We start from the raw sequence: 27954 nt of genomic DNA, 5'->3' as shown, positions 1-27954 counted from the left end.
GCTGTATGTATAAACTAGGAACAGCCTGGGATGAGTACCACCTACTTGCACTTTGATCTAATTGATTTCTGCTTGAAATCACTGGTTCATACAGTGCAAACCGTTTCTTCATGCAGTCAACCACTCTGCCAGAGGAGAGGACAATGTAGCACTGGCATGTGTCAAAGTGCTCTGCTGCAGCAGAATTCAATGTTTTGTAGGGTCATGACTAACACGGAAAAGGCACAAGTGTGACCAAGGCACGGCTTAGTGGTTAAATATGCCTGAAGTTATTTTTGTCTGTGTGGGACAGGCAAAACCTGGAATTGCCTTCAGCCAGTCTTTGGTATTCCTGTTTTGAAACCTCTTGGCAGGTCTTAAATCCCTCAAGTAAAAATGATGTTAAGGTCCTTTTAAACCCTAACTATTCGATGACTCTATGATTATCCTAACAGCACACCAAGCCAGCACAGGCTACTGTGGGAAACGCCAAAATTCTTATTTAAGGAGAAGGAAGGAAGGAAAGAAGGACATTTGAATCTAGAATTCGCAAACACGTTTATCTCATACCAGAACGTGATCGAGCACAGCCACCCGTACTTCGGGGGTACAGCCCCTCCGCCCCCCGCTGACTCAGCGCGCATGTGCAGCACCGCTCCCCACCGCGCACGCGCGGCAAAGCGGGCGCGCCCACGCCCGGGCACACAGACACCGCCCCTTTCTAGTAACTTCCCTGACGCTGGACGTCATCAACGCGCGTCGCGGTCGGACCGGGTTGTTTCAGCGCGCTGCTGTCGAGCCGGTGTTACGAGTGCGGCGCGGATCGGAACAGAGTACTGACCTCGGCTCCCCTCCGTCCCCACCGCCTGCAGCCGCTCGCAGCTAGACGGCCGGCCCCTCGCCTGCAGCCAGGCAGGACTCCAGCTACCTCCCGCCATGTCAGAGAGTGCGGACGGCCCCGCCGGGGGTCGCAGCTCCCCGGACTCCCCGAGCCAGAGCGCCGCAGAGCCGCGAATCATCAAAGTGACTGTGAAGACTCCCAAAGAGAAGGAGGAATTCGCCGTGTCTGAAACCAGTAGCATCCGGCAGGTGAGGGGCAGCAGGGCCGGCTGGGGGTCAGACACGGGCAGCGGAGGCCTGGCGGGAGTAGCCCAGCCGAGGTTAGGGCCGGTCACGGGTGGTGCGCGGCCCGGGAGGAGAGCTCAGGCCCGCGGTTCCCGCCTCCAGCGTCGTAGGGCGATGGCCCTTGCCGGTGACAAAGCAGCTCCTGCCCGCCCCGGCTGCTCTGGGCGCTGCTGGGCGAGCACCAAGGCTGATCCCGGCTCGGGAGAAGACTGCTGCAATCTGAGGCTAGTGGGGGTAGAGAAGAAAATTCCTGCTTCATCTCCTTCTCCTCAGCTTCTCCTTGTTGCAGTGCTGATAGCCGGGCCGGGTGGTGACTGTAGGTCGCTTTCTAGCTAAATTGTCCTGTCGAGCTGACTCAGTCTGGCAGGAGGAGGCTGTCTGGCTAGCATAACTATAGAAAAGGTATGCAGTCACCTGTGTCACAGTGCTGTGTTGCCCATGATTATCTTCCTCTAAACTGACTTTAAAGCAGTGGGTAGGTTATGCAGGGAGCTCTTTGGTTTAGAGAAATTGTGTCTTTGAACTGTTAAATTTGCAGTACAAATAAAGTGCATTTTTGGCTGTAATTTAATGTGCTAGTTATTGATATGGTACTTGCCATGGGGGTAGTGAAGGGCAACTGAATTAATGAGGTTTTTTTTGTGGTCCTGTGAAAGTCTGTGCCCCATGGTGCTTATGGCTCAACAGGAGCGGTGACACCTACTGAATCATCCACTGTATTTCCTGCAACTCTTCTGTTTTTCTTGGAGGCTTTCCAAGCAAGTATTGACTAGAATTTCCTTTATTTGGATTAGAAAGATATAAATAATAAAAAAAGGGTGCTCAAAGTGTAAGGTAGAGGCTCCATAAAGCCAGTCTTCTCCTTGCGAAGGATGTAGAAATTACTGTGCTAAATACTCCAGAAATTGAAGTTTGAAGGAGATTCAGAGCTTACTTAAGTTTTCATTAAATTTCTCTGAAATGTCTCTGAATGTGGCAACTCAGTTTAACTTAGCCTTATTTGATATGGCTGGCAGCTGCAGACCTCACCAAAACATGTTACATGTGTGACAGTGCCACAGGTATCTAGATAGAGAGCTTGCAGTCATTTCTTTATGCATGAGCTGGAAGACACTTTCACTGGCTTCAGCCCAGCCAGCAGCTAAGTACCACTCAGCTGCCTGCTTATTCCCCTTCACTCCCTAGGGGGATGGGGAGAAGAACTGGAAAAAATGTTAAAATCTGTGTGTTGAGATAAGAACAGTTTAATAATTGAAATAAAAATAAGAAATGGGGGGGGGGAGTGGAACATGAATAAACCCTGTTGCCTGTCTGTTCTCCCCCTGTCCCTTCCTATCCTTTCTATCCCCATGGAAGCTTTACCTTCCCACGGAAGCTGAAAAGTCTTTGATTTAGAACAAGCACTAATTTGCAACAACTAAAACACAGGTGTGTTATTGGTATTGTTCTCAGACTAAAGCCAAAACACAGCACTCTACCATCTACTGAGTAGAAAAATTACTCTTTGCCAGACAAAAACATGATAGCATTGTGTGGTTATCAGAGGAAGGTAAGAAAGATGAAAAAAATGTTCCCAAGTGTATCTAGCCAAGATACACTGCCAGCATCTTGGCTAGAATATCATACTCTTGCTCCACCTAGTTGCTGTGAAGAGAAAAAACACTGATACTTTCAAGTTTTTACTTTAGGGTGCGTTTCAGATTCAGGGTTTTACATGTCAGCATTTGGCTTAAGTTTTCGAGACATAAGTTTCGTTGTGGTCTCCTCTCCATCTGCCAAAGAGGTGAGCCTACTCTCTTGTCTTCGATGGTATTTAGCAGCTGGAGTATTGTATACTATCAACTACCCTCTCTGCAAGCTTAATAGAGGCATTTCTCCAAAAGGTAAAATGACTGTGTTGCTTTTTAATGTTGTCCACTGTTTTCCCAGTTATCTCAGCCTGAAAGGGGTACCTTTCACATCTCTGTTCTCCATAGGTTTGTGAACAGTGTCAATGCAGTTTTTGAAAAAGTCTTTGCAGGTTTTGGGGTTTTCATTTTTGGCTTTTTTTTTTTTTTTTGAAAGAGAGATTCATATGCTGAACCTAACCTGTGGATTGCGTTTGTCCTGAAAAGCAGTCTGCCTTTGATCTGAGTACTTCAGGAATTACCAGATTTACTTAAGGTGTGAATTTTTAAAAATGTTGTGCTTTCACAAGATTGTTTCAAATGTGAACGCCAGTGGGGCTGCCAGATTTTCAAATAAGCAGTTGTCTTAAACTGAAGTAGATATGCCATCTAGGAAGAGCATGAACATTTTTAGGTAAATTTTCTGGGTCATCAGGGTCAAATTTAGGGCTGTGTAAAGCATATTTTATCTTGCTCCTTTAATGTAAATCAGGTTTGCAGTTGTCCTAAGTCAAGGAAGTGGTTTTGGTTGGTTTTTTTTTTTTTTTTTTTTTTCCCCTGATGTTGGAAGATTTCAGCAACGTAGGATTTGTTATTGCTGATCCTGTGTTGTTGTGGCTAGGACATCAAGTAGGCAGGTTGGAATGGAAAATAACCTTCAAGTACAAAGCCACTCTGGGAGGTCAGTTGACTGCAAGTACCCCTCAGTCTGTTGTTGGGGGTTTTTTTTGTGGAACCTATTTGATTGTGCTCAGGCAAGTTTGGCTTAGTATTAGGTCAAGGACCAAATATTTGCTTTCTTGATCTTGACTGATCTTTTGCTCTGTGCAAAGACTTCATAGACACATGGTGTATAAAGATGAATACCTATAAGCCTGCTGACCTGAGCTGGTGCTGATGATGCTGACACTTTAACTCAGGTAAAACTGTTTGTATTTATTTATTATTTCTTCCCACCTTTGGTTTATTTGGTGTACTTCTTTTGGTGCCAAGGGTGACATTTGCAGTGTTCCAGACTTTATTGTAACTGGCTCAGAGTTACTGTCCACCAGTGTGTGTGCAGACTGCAAGATACAAAGTTGCACATTTTATGAACATTACAGTTGTGAAACAGAGTAACACCCCTTGCTGTATGTTTTTAACAGTTAAGCCAACAAAGAGTGGTTATAGCAAATCTGCACAAGTAGTTTTAGAAGCTTGCAGTTCTTGCAGATAATTATTGTCAATCCTGAATATTTTGGAGTAACATCCATCTGGAAAAGTTAATAAAATTGAGTTTAGCTCCACAGGAAACAGATTTGGTTCTTGTGCAGGTTTGGATTCCCTCCCTCCCCCAGTTTTTGTTTAACATCAGACTTTTAATGGAATCCCTCTTTAGTGTTTATCTACTTTCAGTAATGGCCTATCTAACACGTCATGCTATATTTTTTAAACAAAGTGAACGTGTAAATACTGTGCTTTCTCTACAACTATAAATAAAAATCCTCACCTGTTGAATTAGGTGTGTAAATATATACATTGTTGAGACTTTGCTTTTTATCAAGTGGAGATCTCATAAACTTGTATTTTCTGATTACAATTAGAAGTATAGTTTATGGTTGAACTTTAAATCCATAAATCCAGGTTTTTGGAGTTGTGCCTGGTTTTCCTGATCCCAGATTGGTAATGTTCTGCTTACAAGGATCACACAGATGTAGATGTTAAGGGGATCATTGGGTGACTGGGTGGTGAAGCATCTTTCCTGACATGCATATGCTTTTAATATTTTATGTAATGTTTTCTTTCATAAGAACAGTTAAATTTCAATTCAGTTAATCCAGTTCTGTCTCGGGTTTTTCTGTAGTCAAGGGATTATTGGATAGTACAGCTAAAAGAGATTGAAACTAGGTACTGGAGTCTAGTTTGTTGTTCTTTTTCCAGGATTATGAGTCAGCTTTCTGTTGGTACTAAGGCACTTGAGTCTATTAATTGTTTAGCATTAGATTTTTCCATCATCTTATGTATCAGTGCATTGAAGCACGTTTGTGTGACTCTAAAGTTTGCCTTGCAGTATACTCTAATTATTCATGTTACATAACCTTTTTTTCCCTCCTCGTTTTGGAAACTTGATTGAAATTGGTTTAGAGCACTATTAGACGATTATTTGTCAGAATAACAGTCTTCAAAAGAAGGTATATTGACTTTTCTGGCAGTTCAGAATTGCCAACAGCAGAGAAAACCCTAATGAGGTGGAGGTGTCATGGTAAGATACTTATTTTAGAGCCCAGTCAATATCTCAGTTTAGTGATTATAAGCCTTGGCTATGTGAGGAGGGTCACTGTCTGGAAATAATATTAGGTCAAAATCTTAAGAATTGGGAATACATGGTAAAAAATGCTTTTGGTTAGACTTTCTGTAGATGGGGTTAATGGTTCCCTAGCACTGTCAGACTAAAAAGAATGTTGGCCATTATATCTGTAGTCCACTTGTTATTTTCTGTATTACCTTAAATTTAAAACTTACTGAAGTTGAGCTATTTAAAGATTCTTACCTGGAAGGTCAGATGAGAAGGAATTATTCAGTCAGTAGTAACTTACATCTCAGTATTTCCTCAGGACAAATAGATGTTGCCCAAGCTCCTCCCAGTTAAGTTGAAGGCTAAAACATGCTGTCAGAAAAAGTAAGTACAGGGTAGATTCTCAAAAATGAGTTCTACTGCAAAAGTCTCATTTTAAACATTATCCTTTTGTGTCCTTTTCCAGTTTCTCTGATTTGCTAGGAAACAGACTAGTTCTGTTGCAAGAACAACACTTTTCACTGGTAGATTGTGAAATCCTGTTATGGGGAAGGGAAGTATTCATAACCATTTCTCCTAAGTCAAAGCATGAAGGAGTGAAGTGGCTTGCTAAAGAATGCCTGGAGTGGATAAAATTGGCTAGAACACAAGTGCTGAGCCCTTTCCATTAAGTTGCACTGCTGCACTTTTCCTTTATGGGCTACTAGCCTTGTAAGCTCATAAAGAATGTGAATGTTTCTTGAGATGAGTTTTTTGAGTTTGATTGCAGAAATTTGGGGAAATAATTTGATCTTGAAACTAGCATGGCTAACTGGCCAGGAAGATAGGAACTCCACTGAGTTGTGAAAGACAGCATATGCTTATAAAGAAGCCTAATTTTGGGTGCACTTTCTAGCTGCACTTTACCTGCAGCAAACCATGGCTTCAGGCCAAAAGTGCTTTTATGCTTGAACCCATGAATTCTACTCCCCTTTTCTGTATAGCATCCAAGAATTGTGCAGTGAAACCCTGTTTTAACTGGCCTTAATTAAACCCTGAATTAAACCCTGTTTAATTAAAAAATTAAAAATTAAACCCTGTTTAATTCACCGTCATAAGATTACCAGGTATGATTCATCTGGAAAGGAGATTGCAGATGTCAGTGGTTGTGTAGCCATGAGTGTGTTTGGTTCCTTACTACTTGGGTCAAGAAGACCTGTAGCCATTAATTTATTGTATAAAAGGAAGCTGAAGCTCATCAAAATAAGCTTCTCTTGAAACTGCTGGGTGTGGGTGTAAAACTAGAATCCAGCTAATACATTATATGTGTTAATTGGGAAGGTAGTTGAAACAGCAGTAGTGAGCAAGGTAATGTGATTTGAAAACCTTTCTTTGTAATAGAACTGTTTGAGTGACTGCTGGGAACATAAACTGCAGTTCAGCCCTCTTGGGCATAGATGACATGGAGCCTTTGCTTCCATGTCATCCCTGACTGTGTGGCATGGGGAAAGTCAGCAGCTTTCCTTTTTTTATTGTTACCTAGATAAAATTGTAGCTTGGTATTTTCAAAGCAGTTGCAGTTTTTAAGGGCCTGTTTTCTGTTACTTTTCAATGGGAATTGGATGATTCCCTGAGGCCTCTTTCAGACTGTTAATTTCTAAATGTCTTACTAAGCCAAGGTTGAGAAGATTTGGGAATATATTTAATTTGTTTTCCTCTTTTTATTACGTTTTCATGTCCCTCTGTCAAGTGAAGGGATAGTAGTGTTATTACAGTTGCAGTTTTTGATCATAGAATGAGTCAGCAAAAGCTTTTGAATCATAATATGGTGGTAAGTGTGTCAAAAGACAGTCTGCATGTTTAGATCTTTGCTTTGCCTGGAATAATTTTACCAGACCCTTCCTAGGCTAACTTGTCAGATATTAATTGGTTTATGTTTAAAGTATGGATCTGCAGTGCAAAGTGACAGGGCAAAACAGTGTCTTAGGTGTTCTACTTCATGTGTATTCAGATTCAGACTTTTGCTTTGTTAAGTGACAATATGTTTACATTAACTAGCTCAGACACAAGTATCCATTTGTTCACCACTGGGCATCAACACTGTACTGTCCATGCATACCTTACTAAAACCTTCAGAGACAATCAAGATAAGCAGGTATAACAGAAGTCTTGACTTGTTTTGTAGAAGCTTTCTTGTGTTAACATGGAGCAAAAAAAGCCAAGTTTCGCTAGCAGAGTATTGGGCTGAATTTTTTAAAGTTGCCTGAAGATGAAGGTATTTGACATGTAAACAAGAAGGGCTGGTGTGCTGCTAACAAACCTGTGTGTGTTCCAGTGTGAAAAATTACATTGTTGCTGTCCTTTAAAAAGCTTGGTAGAAATTTTTTAGCTGGAGGTGAAATGGTAATGTGGGCAAGGGGCTTCAACAAGACTAGCTTTAGATTTTCTCTAATTCATGCCAAAAGAATCTACAAGTTGCCATGCTTTGAGGAGGCTGTGACCCTTGAATTAATTCACTCTGGTGAGACTCCCTTTTCTCCATAGGGAAACCAGTCCTCTGTTTAGTTGTCAGTCTTGTGTTTCAATTCCCATTGTGTTTCTCTCCACTGATTTGTTTAAAAATCTCTAAAATTATCATAATTTTATGTTATTTTTCTTCCAGGTACTAGAGGAGTACAATGAACTAATTTCTGTGAATATGCTAGGCATTAGGCATGGTGAAACATTATTTTTACAAATTCAAGTCCTTTTCTATGCTCGGCTATAAGTGAACATCTTTGTAATATCCCAGTGCCTCGTATTACAATGAATTAAGACTTGCTTTTTAGAACAATAAAGCAAGTCAGTTCAAACCATTTCTTGGAGCGTTACATGATGTTAAAAAGGAAGAGCCAGTGCAATCGGAGAATTAGACACAGAGATGCTTATTATTTCTAGCCAGTGACACTTTGAACTCCTTCTGTTTGGTTTTCCAAGGTGACAAAATATTTTAACTGTACTTTACTGATAGTGTTATTTAGTTTGGTTGTTCAAACTGAAGATTTAAACAATATGAAAGTTATTTTTTCTTACAAGTGGCTGTGTATGTATTAATTCCCATGATCAGAATCTCATTTCCTTTTTTGCTTTGCTGCTGATTATGTACCTCCTCAAATTAAACACACACTAGATCAATGTTTACAGTTCTGTTTAAGGAAAAATGACAGTTGCCTTCACTGTGAATGCTGTCTTTTGTTATCATAGTGCTGTAGCATAGAATCCTAGAATAGTTAGGGTTGGAAAGGACCTTAAGATCATCTAGTTCCAGCCCCCTGCCATGGGCAGGGACACCTCACACTAAACCGTGCCGCCCAAGGCCTCGTCCAGCTTGGCCTTCAACACCGCCAAGGATGGAGCATTCACAACCTCCCTGGGCAACCCATTCCAGTGCCTCACCACCCTCTCAGTAAAGAATTTCTTCTTTATATCCAATCTAAACTTCCCCTGTTTAAGTTTGAACCCATTACCCCTGTCCTGTCACTACAGTCCCTGATGAATAGTCCCTCCCCAGCATCCTTGTAGGCCCCCTTCAGATACTGGAAGGCTGCTATGAGGTCTCCACACAGCCTTCTCTTCTCCAGGCTGAACATCCCCAGCTTCCTCAGCCTGTCTTCATACGGGAGGTGCTCCAGTCCCCTGATCATCCTCATGGCCCTCCTCTGGACTTGTTCCAACAGTTCCATGTCCTTTTTATGTTGAGGACACCAGAACTGCACACAATACTCCAAGTGAGGTCTCACAAGAGCAGAGTAGAGGGGCAGCATCACCTCCTTCGACCTGCTGGTCACGCAGGTCTTGAACAGACTTGATTTCCCAAAGTGTCCATATTAACAGAATCAACTGCTAATGTTATAAACAAAACATAATGTTCCTCACAAGAGATAAAAAGAAAGCAGGTTCGTGTTTCTGAAACCATATAAAGATAAAATTTAAAAAAGTCACTCCTGATTTGCTGAAATAAATTTACATTATGCAACACTATATGCCAGGGGGGAGAAGAGGGAATGGAGATATGAATATACACTAAAATGCAAATTTTTGTCCCAAAAAGGGGTAAAACAAATTACATTTACAGCATCATGAAGGTTTACAAATGTACATCTGTACAACCAAGGTAAGCATCACTACTAAATTAGCCAGACTTGTAATAAACATCAAAACAAGAGATTTGTTTTCAAACTGTAAACTTACACCTATTAACTACACATATACAATGCATGTATTTATAGGAAGCAAAAAAGCTATCTGAATATTTAATCAATCGTGCTTAAATGTTGAGCTATCAAGTTAACTTTTCAGTGGCCCCTTTTCCTCAATACCTATCTTGGTTTTACATCTACGGTGAGAAAGCAAAGTAAATGCTCAACACTTTCAAATCCTTATAATTAATTCTATATGCAAAATAAAAAAAATACAAATCCCTACTCTTTCTGCATTGTAAATCTGACTGTAAAGTTAATACAAGCTTCACTCCTCTTCCAACAGTGTACTTTGCTGAATGGAAGTACCACCATCATTTTAATCCCTCAACTTTGTACAACAATTAAATATATAAGTATATACAGCACTTTCATTTTTAATACATCTCTAGAGGAAACCTTAGGGCACCATTTAAAAAACACCTGTATCCACAGCAAGTGGTTAAATCTAGTCTTAAAGTTTCCACTGTTTTGTTCATGCCTATTTTAATTTGCTGTGCCCTGTTTATTATTTGGATGGTATGTTGTGAACCACCAAAATACAACTTAACTTTTTGACATGTTAAATAATGTTTATGCAGCTGATCAATTTTAATCTGGTATAAAAGACTTCACACAAAGGGGAAAAAATAAGGATTAATTCTATATACAACTCTATAAACCTGTTGTGCTATGATGCTGGGTAGACCTACCAGATTGCAAGCCAGTGTATTAAAAGAATACTGTACTTTTTCACTTTAAAAACTATTTCAGTGACTTTACAAGGTAAAAATTTACAAAATATGTGACAGCTGTTTTGATACAATTACATCATATACAGCATCTTATTGCCCATTTTTTTTCCCATCAGTAAGAGTGGCGGGGAGTCCTATAAACACTACCCAGACAATGTCTGTGGGAGTAAAAATGCAGTTGCTAGTCATTTCTTTTGTCCTTTCACTGTCTGAATTTAAAGAAGCTTCTGGACTTTCCCCTTTACTGTGGGGAAATGAGCTTGCAGTGCATTTACCATTAACAGTGAGAGACTGAAAATATTGGATAGGTATTTGCCCCAAAGGGTGGTAAAAAGCCTTCTCTTCCACTCTCCTAGACTTTATTTCACCGTGTGAACAGTAGTGACTTGTGCCAAACTCCAGCCTAAGGCTAATCATGTTCCAGTATTGGCAGAGGTCAGGTGATGCTGGAGAATAACTTGCTTATCTTTTGAGTTTTAAATAAAAAAAACCCAAACCCCACATGTATTGAAAATGTTTTGGGGATTCTGTTTTACAAATATATAGATGATTTTCTTTCCTCTGCCTCAGCAGAAAAATGTGTGTGAACCTAATCTTATTGATGGTATCTTTGCCTATTGGCACTCGTTAGCAGATTAATTTGCAAAATATATTGCATGGTAACCTAGGTTTTATGTGGTAGTCTTTGAATGAAGTGTCAGAGGGCTTTGTCCTGCTTATTGCTTGTCATTTCAGAAGTTCTAAGGTTGTGCTGAACGCAGGTGAAGCTGATGGACAGACCTGACTTTTTTTTTCTCTTTTGGTTTGCATCTCAGGCTTTTTATGTAAATACGCTTTGGACAAAATTGGCTTGGTATTATAGACAGCTTTATTATTGTGGCTGGAGAGAGATGTATCGCACATTTGAATCATGCACATATGTTGCTGTAGAGGTTGTTTTGGGGGTTCTGCTACACTGTTGCATGCTAATGACTGTTGCATTTGTGTCTTACTATAGTGTTGCTTTTGCAGATCATCTAAATAGCACTACATGCAAATAGGGAAAAAGTATAGCCTTCAATCCTTATATACTACTAACATTAGATAGTGTTTGACCTTATGGATAGTTAGCAGCTTCGAGGAATGCGTGACAGGCCTTGGCTTATTCAGCTTGAAGAGAAGGCTGAGGGTAACCTCATGGCAGCCTACAACTTCTTCAGGGGGTGCAGTGGAGAGGGAGGTGCTCATCCCCTCTCTCTGGTGACCAGCAATAGGACACAAGGTAATGGAATGAAGCTGCATCAGAGGAAGTTCAGGCTGATCTTTAGGAAAAGGTCTTCACTGAGAGGGTGGTTGGTCATTGAAGCAGGCTCCCCAAGCACCAAAATTTGGTGCTCACAGCACCAAATTGGTCAGAGTTCAAGGAGTATCTGGATGATGCTCTGAGTCATACATTTTAGTTTTAGGTAATCCTGCAAGGATGGGCAGTTGGGTCCCTTCCAACTGGAGATATTCTATGAATATTGTTTACAGCATCAGCTGTAATATGATGAGAATTAAGCTGTGGATCTCACTGTCACAGTATATTGTGGAAAATAGGATAATAAATGAGTCTGGGTAATGACATTACTCTTGGGTTTGGGACAGTATAATAGTCCTTTATTCTTACGCATTATCTTTGTACCAAATTGTGATTATTTCTGCTGGTTTTATGTTACTTTGGAACACTTTTTAAGAATAATTAACTAGAAGAATGCAGAACACGAAGCAACTGCCAGAACAGTTGCTCTGCAGACTAGGATCTAGAGTTCATAACTGTTAAGTAAGTCAGCATTATTACATGACTGTTTTCCTACATGGATTTCTCACTTTTTCTTTTAATTAGGAATATAGCTTGCAGCACGTGGGGTTTATCCTGTTGTTCCACTAAGTAGTAGTATGAACTAGTTTGGAATATTTTGGCCAGTTTTGAGCCCCACACTTAGAAAACAAGGTAATTGGATTTGAAAATTTAAGGAGTGGTGGAAGTAACTGGATTAGAAAACTTTCCTTAATTAGGCTAATCAAGGAAAGATTAGCCTTACTGCAACCCTGTATTCTAAGGAGAACAACAGTCTGTTTGTGTTGTCTGTTGTGGGCAGGACAATGAAGAAATAAGATAGTGAAACACTGGAATAGGTTTCTTGGAAGCAAGTCACTGGGGACCTCAGGAAACAGACTAGATAATCATGTCAGGAATAATTCAGATAAGTAACCCGCTTCGCGAAGGAATGGACTGAATGATTTTCTGGAGTACTTGCATGTCTAAATATTGTCAATATAAAGGCTGACTTCAAAGTTGTTTTGCCAAGAACTGTAATTCTGAGTAGACCTTTAACTAACCTAGGGCAGCCTCCTACCCAAACACAGGCTTTTAACCTCTTTTCTCTCAGACTCCCTCTCTTAAAAAAATGTTCTTTTTCTTTTCCTGTACCATCAGACCTTTCAGTTAGAGAGTCATCTTCAAAGCATAATACAGTAGGATTTTACTTTATTTAGTCCTGCCTTTTGAAAATGTAATTAAGTAATTGAAAAATTAAAATTTTCCTATTTGGAATGAATTCCATAGATACATTTGTTTGTTTGTTTGTTTGGTTTTTTTAGTATGGTCAACTGCAACTGCATTTCATGTAGCTATGTGATATGTTGAATGAGAAAGCAGGGCCACCCAAGAGATGATTTTTGTCTGTGTCGAAAGGAATGCTGGTTTTGACACATGGAATGCAGTAGAAGATATGTCTAAAAGGCAGATAATTTGCTGTTCAGTTCTAGTAAAACTATAGACAGATTTATTGTACTTGTGACATTATATCCTCAGTCTTTCAGCAGTGGATGGCTTGTAATGTATATGGGTATATACATGTTAGTGTATACTTACTAGTGTGTTATATACATACTTCGTGGTGTGTATATATAAGTTGCACTTACAGTAATCTAGATGTGAAACTTCTGATTATATTAAATATTTTCCTTCTTCCTGTGGACAAAAAAAAGGTTGACAAAAGTGTTTGTGTAAAACAATGTACAGTGTAAGTGGAGTAATACATTAAATATGAACAAAATAGCTTGTTCTTAAATAAGTAAAACAAATACAGTTCAGTATTCAATTACATGAATGTATAATATTAAATTTGTTTAGTTCAAGGAAGAAATCTCTAAGCGTTTCAAGTCCCACATTGATCAGCTTGTGTTGATATTCGCTGGAAAAATTTTGAAAGATCAAGATACTTTGACTCAGCATGGAATTCACGATGGACTCACTGTACACCTGGTTATCAAAACACAAAACAGGTAACCTTACTGATGAGTAATCTTCTATTTACCTCTGAGAAGTAAAAATACAATGAATTCTTAACTGTCTCCTGTTGGGCAAACCTAACTTCAATCAGCTCCTTAGTCACAGTTGATGCAGAGTAACAGTTTGAAAAGTACAATGCTCTTTTTCTTTGGTTTGTCTTGTATTTTAATTGGATTCATGGTTTTAAATACAAGTCTCATGCTTTTTGTTATTTAACTTTTTTTATTAGTGCTGGATGCTGGCTGTTCTGACTCCATAGTTCTTGGATATCAGCTCTATATAATATGTAGCTCTGTTGTTGTGCAGCTTTTCATGTGTGAAAACTTGCAGTGAATCTTGACTGTTTTGGTAAAACAAGGAAAGGAAATTTTTGAGAGAACTGCTTTGGTGGAGCTAATTTTATCTGGTTGAACATAAAGACTTGGATTTTAAGGTGTTTTATTTTTGTTTGTTTGTTTTGAGGGTTTTTTTTGTGGGCTTTTTTGTGTTTTTGTGGGGTTTGGGGTTTTTTTGTTTGTTTGGTTTGGTTTTTTTTGCTAATCAAATTTAAACTGATGATGAAGTTGTGGCAGTTGAGCAATGTCATTTGTGCCTTACTTCTGTGAAGTGCCCAGAAGGAAAAGGCTAAACTAAAAACTTCCTTTCAGCAGGTAGGGTAATATATCCCTCAACTGAATGTATCTTGACTAGTCAATAACAGTTTCCTAGACCAAAAGTGTTCTTGCTCCTGTTCTAATTAAGTCTTTCATGTTTCTGGTGAGGATCTCATCCAGTGGCAAAGTGTCAGATGCTGAAGGAAAGATCATGGAATGTGGGAGAAAAAAGAAATATGTTTTCCCTTCTAGGCCTTACCAAATCACAAAGGCCTATTAGTAACATTAGTATTAAATTTAAGTACCTGTTGAAATTAGTAGCATTAGCACTAAATATAAACGTCTGTTGAAACTGATGTCTTTAATTCCATGCTCATGTCCTGGCAGGACTATATTTTCTGTCCTGGAGTCCCACTTTCTTTGAGTATTTTTAGAAGAACGTGTTACCATTATCTTCAATATCTTTTAATCATGTTTCTGACAAGGTAGTACAGACAGAAAACTACAGACCCTTTGCGTATGTCTATCCTGTCTTCAAATGAGGCAGTAATGTTTTCACCTACTAGCCTTCACAGAATGGTTTGGGTTGGAAGGGACTACCCCCGAGATAGTCTATTTCCAACCCCTGCCACAAGGCAGGGACACAATATCCTACCAGTATGCTTAGTCCCTGTTCATAAAGTGCCTAAAGTCTTCCAGATCTTCTTGTTTATGCTGGAAGCCTCCATATTTTCCCTGAGATGCCACAAAATATCAACAATTTTGGGCACAGTAAAACTGACAGTGGATGCTGCCTAAAATGCATTTATGCAACCAACAAATTAAGAAAGAACTGCAGGACTGAATTAGTATTTAGCCAGAAAAGCAAAGGTGAACAGTGAGATATGCCTGGGTCTCCCATGTGGGCTGCCCCATCACCACAAGCCATGTCAAGGGGTGCCAAGCTTTGTTCATATAAAAAAAAATACACTTCTAAGACTTGCTAGGGAGAGTTGTCAATGAAAATCACCACCTTTTGAGAAAGTATGACATTGCCCTGAACTTTGTTCTTTAACATTATTCTCAATGTTAACATTATTCTTAATGTTAACATTAATAATTATTAATAACGTTTAATTATTAATAATATATTATAATATAATAATATAATATTATATTATTTTATAACTTATTTTATATAATTATAACATTATATTATAATATATTATAATATAATGTTAATTATTAATAATGTTAACATTATTCTTAATAAAATATCCAAATTTTATGCTTGAATCACAAGGCAAGACATTAGGTGTGGCTGGGCAAGTGCTGTTTTTTGGCTGTGAATATTGAGGTTGATTGCTCCTAACTATTTTACACTTAGCCATTTACTTTTCTGTTGACTGTTGCTGCTACTGCATATGTGAATAAACAAGTTATTTTCCAAACCTAGATTTGAAGATGGTCTTGTCCCTTCTAAACAATATTAAATGTGTAACTTTCAAATACGAATCGTCATATATCCCAACCAATCCTTGTTTAAAAAATTATAACTCTATTACTGCTGCATTTTCCAGAGTGATACAGGCTTCAACTGTAATCTTGTAACCTGGTCTGTACTTTGTCAGAGTAGTGGTGAATGATTAGCAATGGATAGTGAATACTTCTGAATACAAAGTTCCAAGACCACACCTATATTCTGTTCAGAAGTAACAGGAGGAAACAAAATAGCAAAGTACATATAAAATATGATATGCACTTCACAGGAATTTCACTCAAAAACCTGAGGCTGTTAGACTTGACACTCAAACTATTATTTTGAGAGTAGATACCCCCAATTTCCATAGCAGCACTACAAACTTTTCGGGCTTGTTTACTTTTTCCGCCCTACTTTAAGGACCTTTCTTGTCTGTTACATGAAGAGCTACAATTGCCTCAGAATAGTTTCTCAGTTGAAAAACCAAATAGGGTATTATGCTTATTTTACTTTATGGAGGAAAGGTGTGTTTTCTAAACTAAAGGAAACTAAATAGCTCTAGCAGAAGATTGACAGTCAGTATGCAGTCTGTAATCCTTCTCACTGAAATTACAGCTGCTTGTCTAATGGTAGTCATCGTGTATTTGAAGTTCACAGTGGCTGTTAATATTAGAGTATTAATGCTTGTTGTTCTCAGGAGTCCAGAGTTGCTCCTGATGTTTTATGTCATGGCAGCTTATGTCAAAGCCAAGTATGCAGGTATTCCCTTTCCTTGATTGTTAGCATCTGTCTGGAAGGTTTCCTCTAGAATGGGATTTGACGCAATGGAATCTGTGTATGTTTTGATAGACCTGAAAGTAAACAAGAAAGGAATACAAATAAAAGTATGCAAAATTGAATTCATAGGAATCGCTATAGACTAAAGTTTTACAAGAACTGTCAAATCTTGTGACTTATTCATTTCTCCTGCTTCACACCCAGAACATCAGTAACAATTTGAATTGGGTAATTTGGTACCAGTGACATCCTATACTTCATGACTTGCATGCCTGTTTACAAGAATGCTGTTCAAATCAGCAGGGTATACTAGCACATGGGCTACTTCTAGGCTAGTATTGATGATTTGGTAAATGAACTTGTGAAATGTGCGAAGTATTTAATTGTTTTTTTTTTTGTTTCTGTCTATGGTTTTGTTTAGCCTGGAGTCAGAGACCATGTTTTTTGGGTTGGTGGTTGTTTTGTTTCCTCTTTTCTCCCCTGGTTTTTGCTTTAGTGAAACTAGCAGAGGACCTTACAGCAGCAGAAAGGTACTCTGAGGTATAAAATGTAGTGTGCTGTCAAATCCTCAGGTCTGTGTGAGGTCTGAATTCATATTTCTACATCTTTTTTTATGCTGTAGTTCTGCGAATCCAGGCATTTGAGGTTGATTGTTGAACCAGATCGGAGAATTTATTTGGGTTTCAGACCAGCCTTTTCTCTTGCGTAAAACTAACCTGGCCTCTCTTCAAAAGCTCAGTCCCTCAAACTCTTTCACTATGTGGCAGCACCCGTGTTTATGCCTATGCAGTAGAAAGGTTTGGGAGTATGTGACTTGGGCTGACTTTAGTGCCTGTACTGAATTATGCTGGCTTTAACTTCCTGTAGCTACATTTTTACCTTGTTGTTGAAGTCTGCAAGATTATTGAGATTGCGGTATTTGTCTTCTAATGAAATGTTAACTGAATTTCATGTTCAGTAAGGCGTCTCGTTAAAGATGTGGCATAAAATACCCCAACATTACATCTTTTCAGGCTTTATTTCTTTAAGGTTCAGCCATGTTATCAATAGTATTTGAATATAGCAGATTAAGGCAAAGATCTTTAAAGCAAGGTAAGGACAGAGGAAACTCCACTTGGTGGGCATCCCAGGGAAAAGTTGAGAAGGTGATAACGGCTTCAGTGGTGCCCATCCATTTTCTTAATGTTTCAAACTGCTGTTCTGAAAAATTGCTGACATATGTCTGAGAAAGATTTGTTACAGGAAGCCATCTAGAGATAAGTATGCTTTAGTGTGATTTTTTTTTTTTTTGAGAAGAATCAAAATGTAAATTAAGATTCTCAAGTATGATACTATTCCTGTATTTAGTTGTATTATTTAAATTAACTTGTTAAACTTGCAACTTTTGAACTTGCATTTTTAGATCACAAGACCGCCCAGCTCAACAAGCAAACTCTGCTGGGAGTGCTGCTACCACATCAACATCAAGTAGTAGTACCTCAACACCAACTTCAACAAATAGTAACCCTTTTGGCTTGGGTAAGAATATTTGTTAGGTAGCATGGTGGGTATCTCCTCTTGGATTCAGGTAATTGTCTCTGAAGTTTTATTCTAATGTAGACAAACTTAAAAAAAAACCAAACACAACACCTAAAAAACCGATTATAGATATTCCTAGTATTGATTGTGCAAGGTTTCTGATCAGTAAGTTATCAGAGGAAAGTTGTTCCTGTAATTTTCTATAGGATCATAGAATGATTTCGTTTGGAAGGGACCTTCAAAGGTCATCTAATCCAGCTCCCCTGCAGTGAGCAGGGACATCTTCAACTAGATCAGATTGCTTAGAGCGCAGTCCAGCCTGACCATGAATGTTTCCGGGGATGGGGGGTCTATCATCCCTCTGGGCAACCTGTTCAGTGTTTCACCGCAAACTTTAGACTTGTGCTGTTTCATCTTCAGCAGTAAGGTGCCACTGATGTTATGTTCTGGCACTATGGGTAAGGAAATTCCTTCCAGTGTCCTCGTGCTCCTTAAAAGGGCATCCAAGTTGCTGTGAGGAGAGTATTGACGAAACTGGACCTGTAACATGAAGTCAAGATATGGTACAGAAGTAACATAATTGATGCTAATCTTACAATTCAGTATTTCTTAGGTTCCAAGTCTGACAACATGATCAGTCTTCTCTTTTATCAATAAAGAGACTACAGTCTTATTGACTTAAATACTATCTATTTTCATAATAACAGTTGGGGGTTTGGTTCATTCTTTTTCATCTTACGTGCTTTCACTGGGTGAGGAAGAGATAATTGGAAAGGCTGACTATAGTAAGCAGTTGCTTTCTTAGGTGTAGACAGTTCTTCACACTGACTAGTACCTTCTGAAATGTTTTGTTTGGATTTGGCAAAGGAGGGGAATTCAAAGCATAATTAGTTCTGTGGGCATTAATAAGAAAAGGCACTGTACTTGTAATTAAATGAGGGAATGAGTCATACTGGGAGATCTCTCTTGGTTATAATCTAACCAAAAGGTGACAGATAAATTATTATTATACATGCATTGTAAAGTGTTACTGGGGAGAGGTAGAAGGTGGAGGGGAATGATGACAGGATGACAACACCTAAGGTCCCCAGACTTGAACATCCCTAGCATTTTAGCTGTGGCAAATGAGAAGATGTTAGAATTGTAACAAGTTATATTTCAGATGCTGTTTGGATTTTTTTTAACGTATATTGTTATCTAAAGAAGCAAGGTCTTAGTGGATAACACCTTAACAGCCCTGCAGAGATGGACTATTTATTCATTCTCATTTTTAAGCGTGTGGGACATGTTCAAGTATTGTGTATTTAGGAAGAACCTGGATGTAATTCAAAATATACTAGAAGCTGAAAGTTCAATTGTATTTTTTTTCATCCTCTTAAAGGTGGCCTTGGAGGCTTGGCAGGTCTGAGTAGCCTGGGTTTAAACACATCAAACTTTTCAGAGTTGCAAAGTCAGATGCAACGGCAGCTTATGTCCAACCCAGAAATGATGGTTCAAATAATGGAAAATCCATTTGTTCAGAACATGCTTTCAAATCCTGACCTGATGAGGCAGTTAATTATGGCTAACCCTCAAATGCAGCAACTGATACAGAGAAATCCAGAAATCAGTCACATGCTGAATAATCCAGATATAATGAGACAGGTATGTAGAAGGATCTCTGTAAGTTCATGACCTTTGATTTTACAGTAACTGTGAACAACAGAGCAGGAATTGGACATGTTTATTTGAGTGCTTAAACATTCTTTAAGTATTTAGTCTTGTTAAAAAAATCCATAAAAGGTTGCTGTAGGCAACTGATGTTTGTATTTCTAGTTGCTAATGTCTGAAATAGAGTGATAATTCAGAAAATCTGCAGTATTGTCTTGAAAGTCTGTTTAATCCTGTCTTCTAAGGTTAGAATTGGATGTCCCTATGTGCATTTGAAACCTCCTGTTTTCTAGCCAAAAATGAGCTTACCCCAAGTAGAAATTCTCCTAAATACTTCGTGTTTTCATGTTATCTAACTGTGGGTACTTGAGTGCTTTTAAGATTAGAAGGTATGTATATATGACAGATTACAAGATATGCTGCATAGGGGAAGGTAGCAGAAAACAGATGCTTTTGAAAATGTAGGTATTTATTTTATTAAAGTTCGTATTACAGGCTGTCTGCTGTAATGATGTTAGAAATGGTAAGAGTATGTTGTGTTAAAAAGATAAGGTGAGGAAAGAAAATTTCAGTCAAGGTTTTTCTTCTGTTTAACCAAGTGCTTCCTGATCCAGTCAGCATAGTGACAGTTGTAGTAGTATGCTGGCTAAATATCAAATTCAGTTGGCTCCCACTAAGCTGACATCTTAATTTGGCTTTAATCATAATTTCAGACTGGGTTAGACAGTTGTAACTGAGATATTACCAAATGCTGACATTTTCACTTTAAAATGGATTTCTTATTAATACAGAATAAATGTTATACTTCCCTAGACACTAGAACTTGCTAGAAACCCTGCAATGATGCAGGAAATGATGCGAAACCAAGACCGAGCCTTGAGCAACCTTGAAAGTATACCAGGTGGATACAATGCCTTGAGACGTATGTACACAGATATTCAAGAGCCAATGTTGAATGCAGCACAGGAACAGGTGAGAAAAGATTACACTGAAATTTACTGAAAGTAAATATTTATTAAAAAGAAAAGCATGGAAGTAATGTAAATTTTCAAATGTGTACTTGACAAAACATTTATTGAAGCTTGAAGTCACTATGTGGCTTCTTAGTCTTTAGAGGAAAGATCTAAAAAAGTTCTGTCCTCTTCTAAGCTCAAATAAATACACATACTGCTTTGTGTGTTTGAGGAGCTCTTTTAAGGTTAGTGAATTCCCATATTACTTAAATTTTAATACCTTCAAATTTTTGCCTTAAAATTATGAGGTTCAGGAATAAATATTATTCAATTTTTTCAAGGTGCTAGTATCTCTCAGTGTTGGTGTCTTTTTCAAAATATTTACATTAATTACTGTAGAATTGTGAGTATAACTGGTCAAGAGCTATCAACATTGATCTTCATGTGCAATTTTGAAAAGGTAACTTGCTGTCTGTACCAGGTATAAAAATGGTTGGCTTTAGTAGATGATACATGTTCGCTTTCCTTCCTCTGTAGTTTGGAGGTAACCCATTTGCTTCTTTAGTAAGCAATGCACCAGCAGGAGGTGACAGTCAGCCATCTCGCACAGAAAATAGAGATCCTCTACCAAATCCTTGGGCTCCTCAGTCCAGCTCTCAGACTTCTACAAGCACCAGCACCACTGGTGAGAGTGGTGGCAGTAACAGTGCTGGAAATAGCACCTCTGGCAGTACGGGACGGAGCTCAACTGCACCAAATCTGGGACTAGGAGGTGTGTTTATTATTGCAGTTGTATGTATTTGCACATGCTTGGGAGTTTGCTAAAATGATTCTCTCATTAGAAAGAAGTTTTGAGTTTTTATTGCTTATATTTATTATATGTAGTTTTATATTTATTATATATAGTTTATATTTATTATATGTAGTTTTTATTGCTATTTACTTTTGTAAAACATTTGACTAGTATCAAAGTCCTCTGTAGAAAAACAAACATGAAAGTTAAACTAAATTATGTTTTGCCTTAAAATAACAAAGGTATGGAATCTGTAAGTGAATGCTAGTATTTTTCTTGTTCGGAGGCAAATGTAAAAACAGCTAATAATGTGGATACTTATTATGACTGCTTGTTGGATACAGCCTCTGTCTTAACTGCTGGAGCAGATGTGTCTGTGTAAGCAGAACCACACTGAGGTGCATTTCAGGGACTAAAACTCTTAGAAACCAAAACTCTTAGGAGCAAAGCCTGATTTGTCTGATAGGGTGTTTACTGAAGTGGTCTTTGAAAATTAATTTTTTTTTTCTTTTTAAGCTGTTATGTTCAACACACCAGGAATGCAGAGCTTGTTACAGCAGATAACTGAAAACCCACAACTTATGCAGAATATGTTGTCTGCACCCTATATGAGAAGCATGATGCAGTCATTAAGCCAGAATCCTGATCTTGCAGTGCAGGTAAATGCATTTGGTGTAGTAATATATTGTGTGTATTGGAAAAAAACTAAAAAAAGAAAGGGAGGGGGTGAGGGTGGAGGGGAGTTGACTCTATGATACAGTAAATACTCACTTATGCTAACATCTCAACAGTTTTCTGTAGTGAATAACCCAGTTTTTAATATTGATTCCTAACTCACTGAAGTTATTATCTATGTAAATTTAACAGTTGTTGCAGTGAACTTGTCAGCTTGTAGTTGGACATCGTGCCAGGCATGCTTCTAAAATAGCTTGTAAGTTTGTGTATGTTTTGTACAGCCCTAACCTTATGACCCAGCACAAGAACCATTTTGACAAAAAAAATGCTTTGGTTGTAGATTAAGGCAGATCTACCGGTAAATATACACCCTTACTAGCTGGGGAGAAGTGAAGTGAGCGTAGTTGGTGTCACATCTAGGTGTCATTCTGGTTTTAACTTCTCTTTTGTGACGTGCTCACTGTAAAGTGTGGATGGTGTTCTATCAATGATACCGTAGATGTGCTTTCAGATTTTTTCAAATTAAAGCTGTAATATCCAAAGTAAAATCGTGAACTGAGATTAAAAAAGTTAGCTTTTCTGTATTACCAATTCGGAAAATATCTTGACTTCAGGTGATATTTACAGGGATATTATTACTTAAATTTGTAGAGGAGGCTGAGCAGAAAAGTATTTTCGTGTAATACGAATGAGGTTGTCTTGGCAAGTATCTGGCAATTCATTCACTTAAAACCCAACCAGCCAAAACAACAACAAAACAAACAAGTGACCCCACAAAAAATCAACTAACCAAACAAAAAACACAACAAAAAAAACACTGTAGTGTGTTCAGGGTAGTGGTTTGTAACAAGTTTTGGGCAAAGGAGTACTGATTGTTCTGTGAGGTTATTTTTGTAGAATATTATCATGTAAGTAGTTGTCTTAAAGACCCTGCAATGGTTTTTACTGTTTGATCTTTGAAGTTAAACATTTTATTTTAAGAAAACTCATGTTTTGTTTTGTCCATAGATAATGTTGAATAATCCTTTGTTTGCTGGAAATCCTCACCTTCAGGAACAAATGAGACAACAACTTCCAACTTTCCTTCAGCAAGTAAGATGAGATACTAGCTGTTAATAAATACCCGCAAGTTAATAAGCAATATTTTCAATAAATTGGTGTCTGTGTTTGATTTGGCTAAAAGTTAGATTCTGTAATATATTCTCATTAGCTTTAAACATGAAGTTAGGTTGTCTCTTGATAATGAATTCTTTCTTACTGTTTCTATGCCTTTCAAAACTCGTACCTGATTTCTAGTGGATATTTTTGTTTGTTGCTAGCACAACCACTTAAGTTTGCTTTTGCTTCTTTGCTTAGAAGTAGTTGTTCTTACTGCACACCAGCCAGAGAACATGACTTGTTTTGCAAATTAAAAAGATTAGTACTTTTACCATTATTAGAATAAAGCTTTTCTGTGCTTCTCTTGTACCTCTTCAAACCTGCCATAAGTATTTGCTAAAGAGATCTTGCAGCATACCTTGGACGACCCAAGTGATTAGCTAATTCAAAAGTAGGTTCTGAAGTTTTTTGCCTGTGAAGACTGCCCTACAACTGTCTTCCCTTCTTAACAGCACTGTGCTTGCAACCCAGGTATCTGCCACAGTGTGTAGTACTTAATCCAGTGCATGAGTTTCATCATTAGGCAGTTCTTGCAAATAGGAGTTAAGGTGTGTTGCCAAGATCTGATTGCACACCAGCACTTCTGTGAGTAAAACTACTAATGCATACATGAATTACAGTAGCAAGTTCAGAAGCTCAGTGTTCAGAATGAAGTGTTTAAATTATTTCAACCACATGAATGGCTGTAGTGTTTTGTAATGCCAGTGCTTTGTGATGATTCAGTAGTATCTGAGAAGCTAGAACCACATGTATGTTTTGAAAGCTGTGAATAAATGGTAATTAATGAAGACACGGTAGGAACCATGTTTGTTTCCTGTGGGTATCTTCTGTCAATATTACCTTGGGGTTTATCTGCACAGCCAGTTCTCTGCTGTATTCACTATGTTAGATCAGATGATTAGCGGTATTAGCAGGTGAAGTAATGTCTGGGTATTCTCAGAATGTTAACAATATTGCAGCTCATACTTCCTTGCTTTATCTACTGACATTTATATTATGGGGTTGGGTGACAGAAACCATGGGATGTTCCTCTCCATAATGGAAGGCATCTTTTTCAATAAAAGGCAATTGCCCACCAGAACTAGGAAAGAATTGCTCCTACCCAGCAGCTGAAATTAATAGTATTAATAGAGAAAAGACTCAGGACACTTAAGTGCTCTGAGAATTGTTGGGCCACTATTTCTGTAAACCAGCTCCAAATATTAGACAGCAAGTTGTGATTTAAATATTTTCTTAAAATAGTTGCAGCACCTTTCTTTGAAGAACCTAATATGTTTTCCTCTTCAAAATTTGAGTAAATTTGGCAGCTATGTATTTAGTTATTATCTGACTTCAAGCTATCAGGAAGATAAATATTAACAACTTCGAACATCTGAATATTAATGTTCCTCTCTTTTTCTTAGATGCAGAATCCTGACACATTATCAGCTATGTCAAACCCAAGAGCAATGCAGGCTTTGCTACAGATTCAGCAGGGCTTGCAGACACTTGCAACAGAAGCACCAGGGCTTATACCAGGGTAAGAATCGGTCTTCTGAATTTAGAACTCTGTTTTTATTAAAGATAACTTCTCCTGCCTTTTTTAGTTTAGTTAAACTTGCTTTAGAATCTGTCCAGTTCTTACTTGTCATGCACTTCTAAACAGTGATGACTCTGGTCCTTGTCTCAGTACTTTAAATTGCTGTCCCCTTTTTTGCAGGATTTTTACTCAGTGATTAAATGAAAAGAGACAAGCTAGTACTTGCATTTATAATTCAAGTGGTATTTCTTTTTTTTTTTGTCATTCATGCAGATTTAATCCTAGTTTAAGTGGATTGGGAAGCACTGGACCGCCTACAGGATCCACTGTACCTAGTTCTGTTTCCAGTGAAAACACAAGTCCAGCATCAGGAACTGCTGAACCAAGTCACCAGCAATTTGTCCAGCAAATGTTGCAGGCACTTGCTGGTGCAAATGCTCAGGTAAAGTATGTCAGTAATCTAGGTGGATTTTTTTTTTTCTCATGTTATTATTGCAAACTACTAGAAAGGAGGCTGGTAGTTGAGAGGAGGGGTCCATGGCTACATCTGATCAAAGGAGAGCAGAGGAGGCTGAGAAGTGTTGATGCAGCTGTGCAAGTAAATGCTGGGGAAAAAATGGATAAACATATCCTCTGAAGAGCTGGTTTTTATACACTCATCTTCATACCCTTGAATTTCTGAAATGCTTGGAAAGATGGAGGCAGATTGAGGTGGTGAGGTTCACCAGCAGATGAAGTGTGGGCTCAGGCAGGAGAAAAGCTTGAGCATATTGAACACAATTTCCTCTATGCTTTGTCTTTATTGCTGGCTGTTACTCTCTAGGTGTAACCAAGCCTCTGGCCCACACTTTGGAATAGCCACACTCTGGTTATTTGGAGCCTGAATGTGTTGTATGGCTTCACTGACATCTTACATGTCCAGGCTGCAGTGCATTTTGTTAACATCCCATGTGGGATTAAGGATCTCCAGAGAGCTCCAGAATGCCAGTAGTTATAGGGAGGTGAGCAAGACTGGCTTTAGAGGAGATATGCTGTTAACTCTCAAGAGTGCTGTGTGAAGCAGCATCCTTACGCTGTGGTACCTACCCAGTGCAATGGCAGGCTGCTGTTGGAAGGGGCAGTCCTGCTTTTCTCTTCTCTGTTGCTGCAGGGTGGGTGAGTTCTGCTTGCTGATCTGACAGACCTTTTTTTTTTTTCGTGTTACCAAACCACAAGAAAGTGTTGGTGGGTGTGAGTGTAGGAAACCGTATTCTTATACACTTTCATTTATGCTGTCAAATCTATTGAGTCAAATGTTACTTAGTTCTGCTGAGGTGAAGTGGGGGGGGCAGTTCTTAAATTTCAGGTTACATCTTCACAATGTATTGATTTGGAATTGTATGCATATTTAAAATACTAGTACTATTTTTATGTATAAAACTATTGAATTAGAGCAGAAGGAGAATTAGCGGTAGCTGTGTAAGTTTTGTGTTGGTATCTAAATCAGTGCATTAATTTTTAAAAAGTTGCTTCTCACTATTACTCCAGCATATTATTTTCATACAATGTTCTCATTCAAAAAGGTCTATGAAATAAAGATCAGACTACTGAAATCATGCAGAATTTTGCCATGAGTTTCTGTGAGTAGGATTATCCCATAAAGCACAGCTGTCAGTTTGTCTTAGACTGAAGCTTCCTAACAGTTAGAATTTTGGTAATTTTAGTTAACAAATAATTGGAGCATTAAAAAAGAGATGATTTTTATGTCAACGAAAAGAAGAAGCCTGTGACGTTCGCCATTGCTGACAGTGACATCATCATAATCCTTGCTCTTCCACACTACGAGGTTGAACTTTGTTTCATTTTTAACAGATACCTGTGTTAATATCTTTAAGAAAGCTATTAATGGGACATAAATTTACCCAATTTAATTTTAATCCTTTTTTATCAAACAAGCAGCTTTTCCTGCAATTCAAGAGTATCATGTAAGTGTAGGTACCCTTAAAATTTAAGACTAGTTGAAAAATTACTCAATTGTGAATTTATGTTATAGTATAGTACTGGGATCTTGAAAAAGCTGTAGTCAGAAATTAGTTAAGACAGTGGTGCAGAACCAGCTATGTTTATATCCTGTACATTGCTAAATATGTTATGTTCATATCTTGAAATTTTGTTCATAGCAGTTACAAAATCCAGAAGTTCGATTTCAGCAACAACTGGAGCAGCTGAGTGCAATGGGCTTTCTGAACCGCGAAGCAAACTTACAGGCGCTAATAGCAACAGGAGGAGATATCAATGCAGCCATTGAAAGGCTGCTTGGCTCCCAGCCTTCATAGCAGTGTTTCTTTAACTTGAAAAAATGTAATTTATTTTTGATAACAGCTCTTAAATCTTTAAAATATTTGCTTTATTTCATTCTGACTCTTGGGATTGTCTTGTACTAAAATCAGTCTGATACATTTTAAGATGGAGTGCAGTAGTTTTCTTCAAACAGTGGGAATCAATGCATTTTCACTCTTGCATGCATTACACTTTTATTCTGCATTATTTGTGATTTAAATTTTTTTTAAACAGTATCAGCTTTCATAGTTGGGTAAACAAGTTTTGTCTGACCTACAGCTGTCCAATTTATTTACTACTTAAACATTAGCCTTCAGTAGTGATTTATGTAGAATACAAATTAGAAAAAAAAACCAAAATAATTGAAGCTACAGTTTGTGGGTACCGATACTGCTTATTGTGATCTTGGCATGTATTTTTTTGCTAGCAAAATGCTGAAAGATTTGTACCACTTGAATAATCTACCATCTTTTTTGCTTTAATTTGTATAAACACAATATATACAGCAGAAACAGCTGATTTCTAGAGATTTACGCATTGCCATAGAATGAGATTATAAGTAATGCATAAATCTAGGGGGATATTTCAACACTTCTTTTTGGTGTAGAATCTTCAGGTAACCATCTCAGCAAAAATGCTTAAGCAAGTTCAGTTACAGTATACTAGAATTACTGTTCTGGTTATTTCTTTACATCTAACTGTACAGAAACTTGCATTGTAACGTTGTCTTGATATTCACAAACATTAACTGTGAATTACCTGTATCATTGTGCAAATTAAGGGGGCACTGCCTTGTGCTCTGGAATGCTTCTAAGACATTTTGGCTTGTTCCATTTAGATTTTAACAGATACTGGTTTGTAATTGGAAACGTTACTTTCATTCACAGTCATAAGATACTCTAATCACTTTTAATCACCATGTGAAAAAAAATATGTATATCTTTTGGGAGTTTATTGGTAGTTACTTCTCTTGTGCCCAAATAATAAAGGAGTTAAAATGTTTAAGCA

General features: G+C 38.1%; 1 protein-coding gene across 2 annotated transcripts; it reads left to right on the top strand.

Annotated features, from left to right (window-relative positions):
• The first annotated feature begins 704 nt into the window (after positions 1-704).
• Positions 705-27954, top strand: UBQLN1 (ubiquilin 1). Of its 2 annotated transcripts, none has more exons than XM_080636975.1 (11): positions 705-1068; positions 13374-13525; positions 17764-17879; positions 19261-19523; positions 20343-20501; positions 21020-21254; positions 21792-21934; positions 22959-23042; positions 24512-24627; positions 24901-25069; positions 26790-27954. In XM_080636975.1, exons 1-11 carry the CDS (start codon positions 916-918, stop codon positions 26940-26942), a joined length of 1743 nt encoding a protein of 580 aa, XP_080493101.1. In that variant the 5' UTR covers positions 705-915; the 3' UTR covers positions 26943-27954. The 2 variants fall into 2 exon arrangements, with proteins under 2 accessions (XP_080493101.1, XP_080493100.1); XM_080636974.1 differs by having other exon boundaries at positions 26787-27954.

Source organism: Psittacula echo (genome assembly GCF_963264785.1).
Source record: "Psittacula echo genome assembly, chromosome: Z".
Taxonomy (NCBI): domain Eukaryota; kingdom Metazoa; phylum Chordata; class Aves; order Psittaciformes; family Psittacidae; genus Psittacula; species Psittacula echo.
The sequence above is the reverse complement of the archived record's forward strand: the minus strand, read 5'-3'. Positions and strand labels throughout refer to the sequence as shown.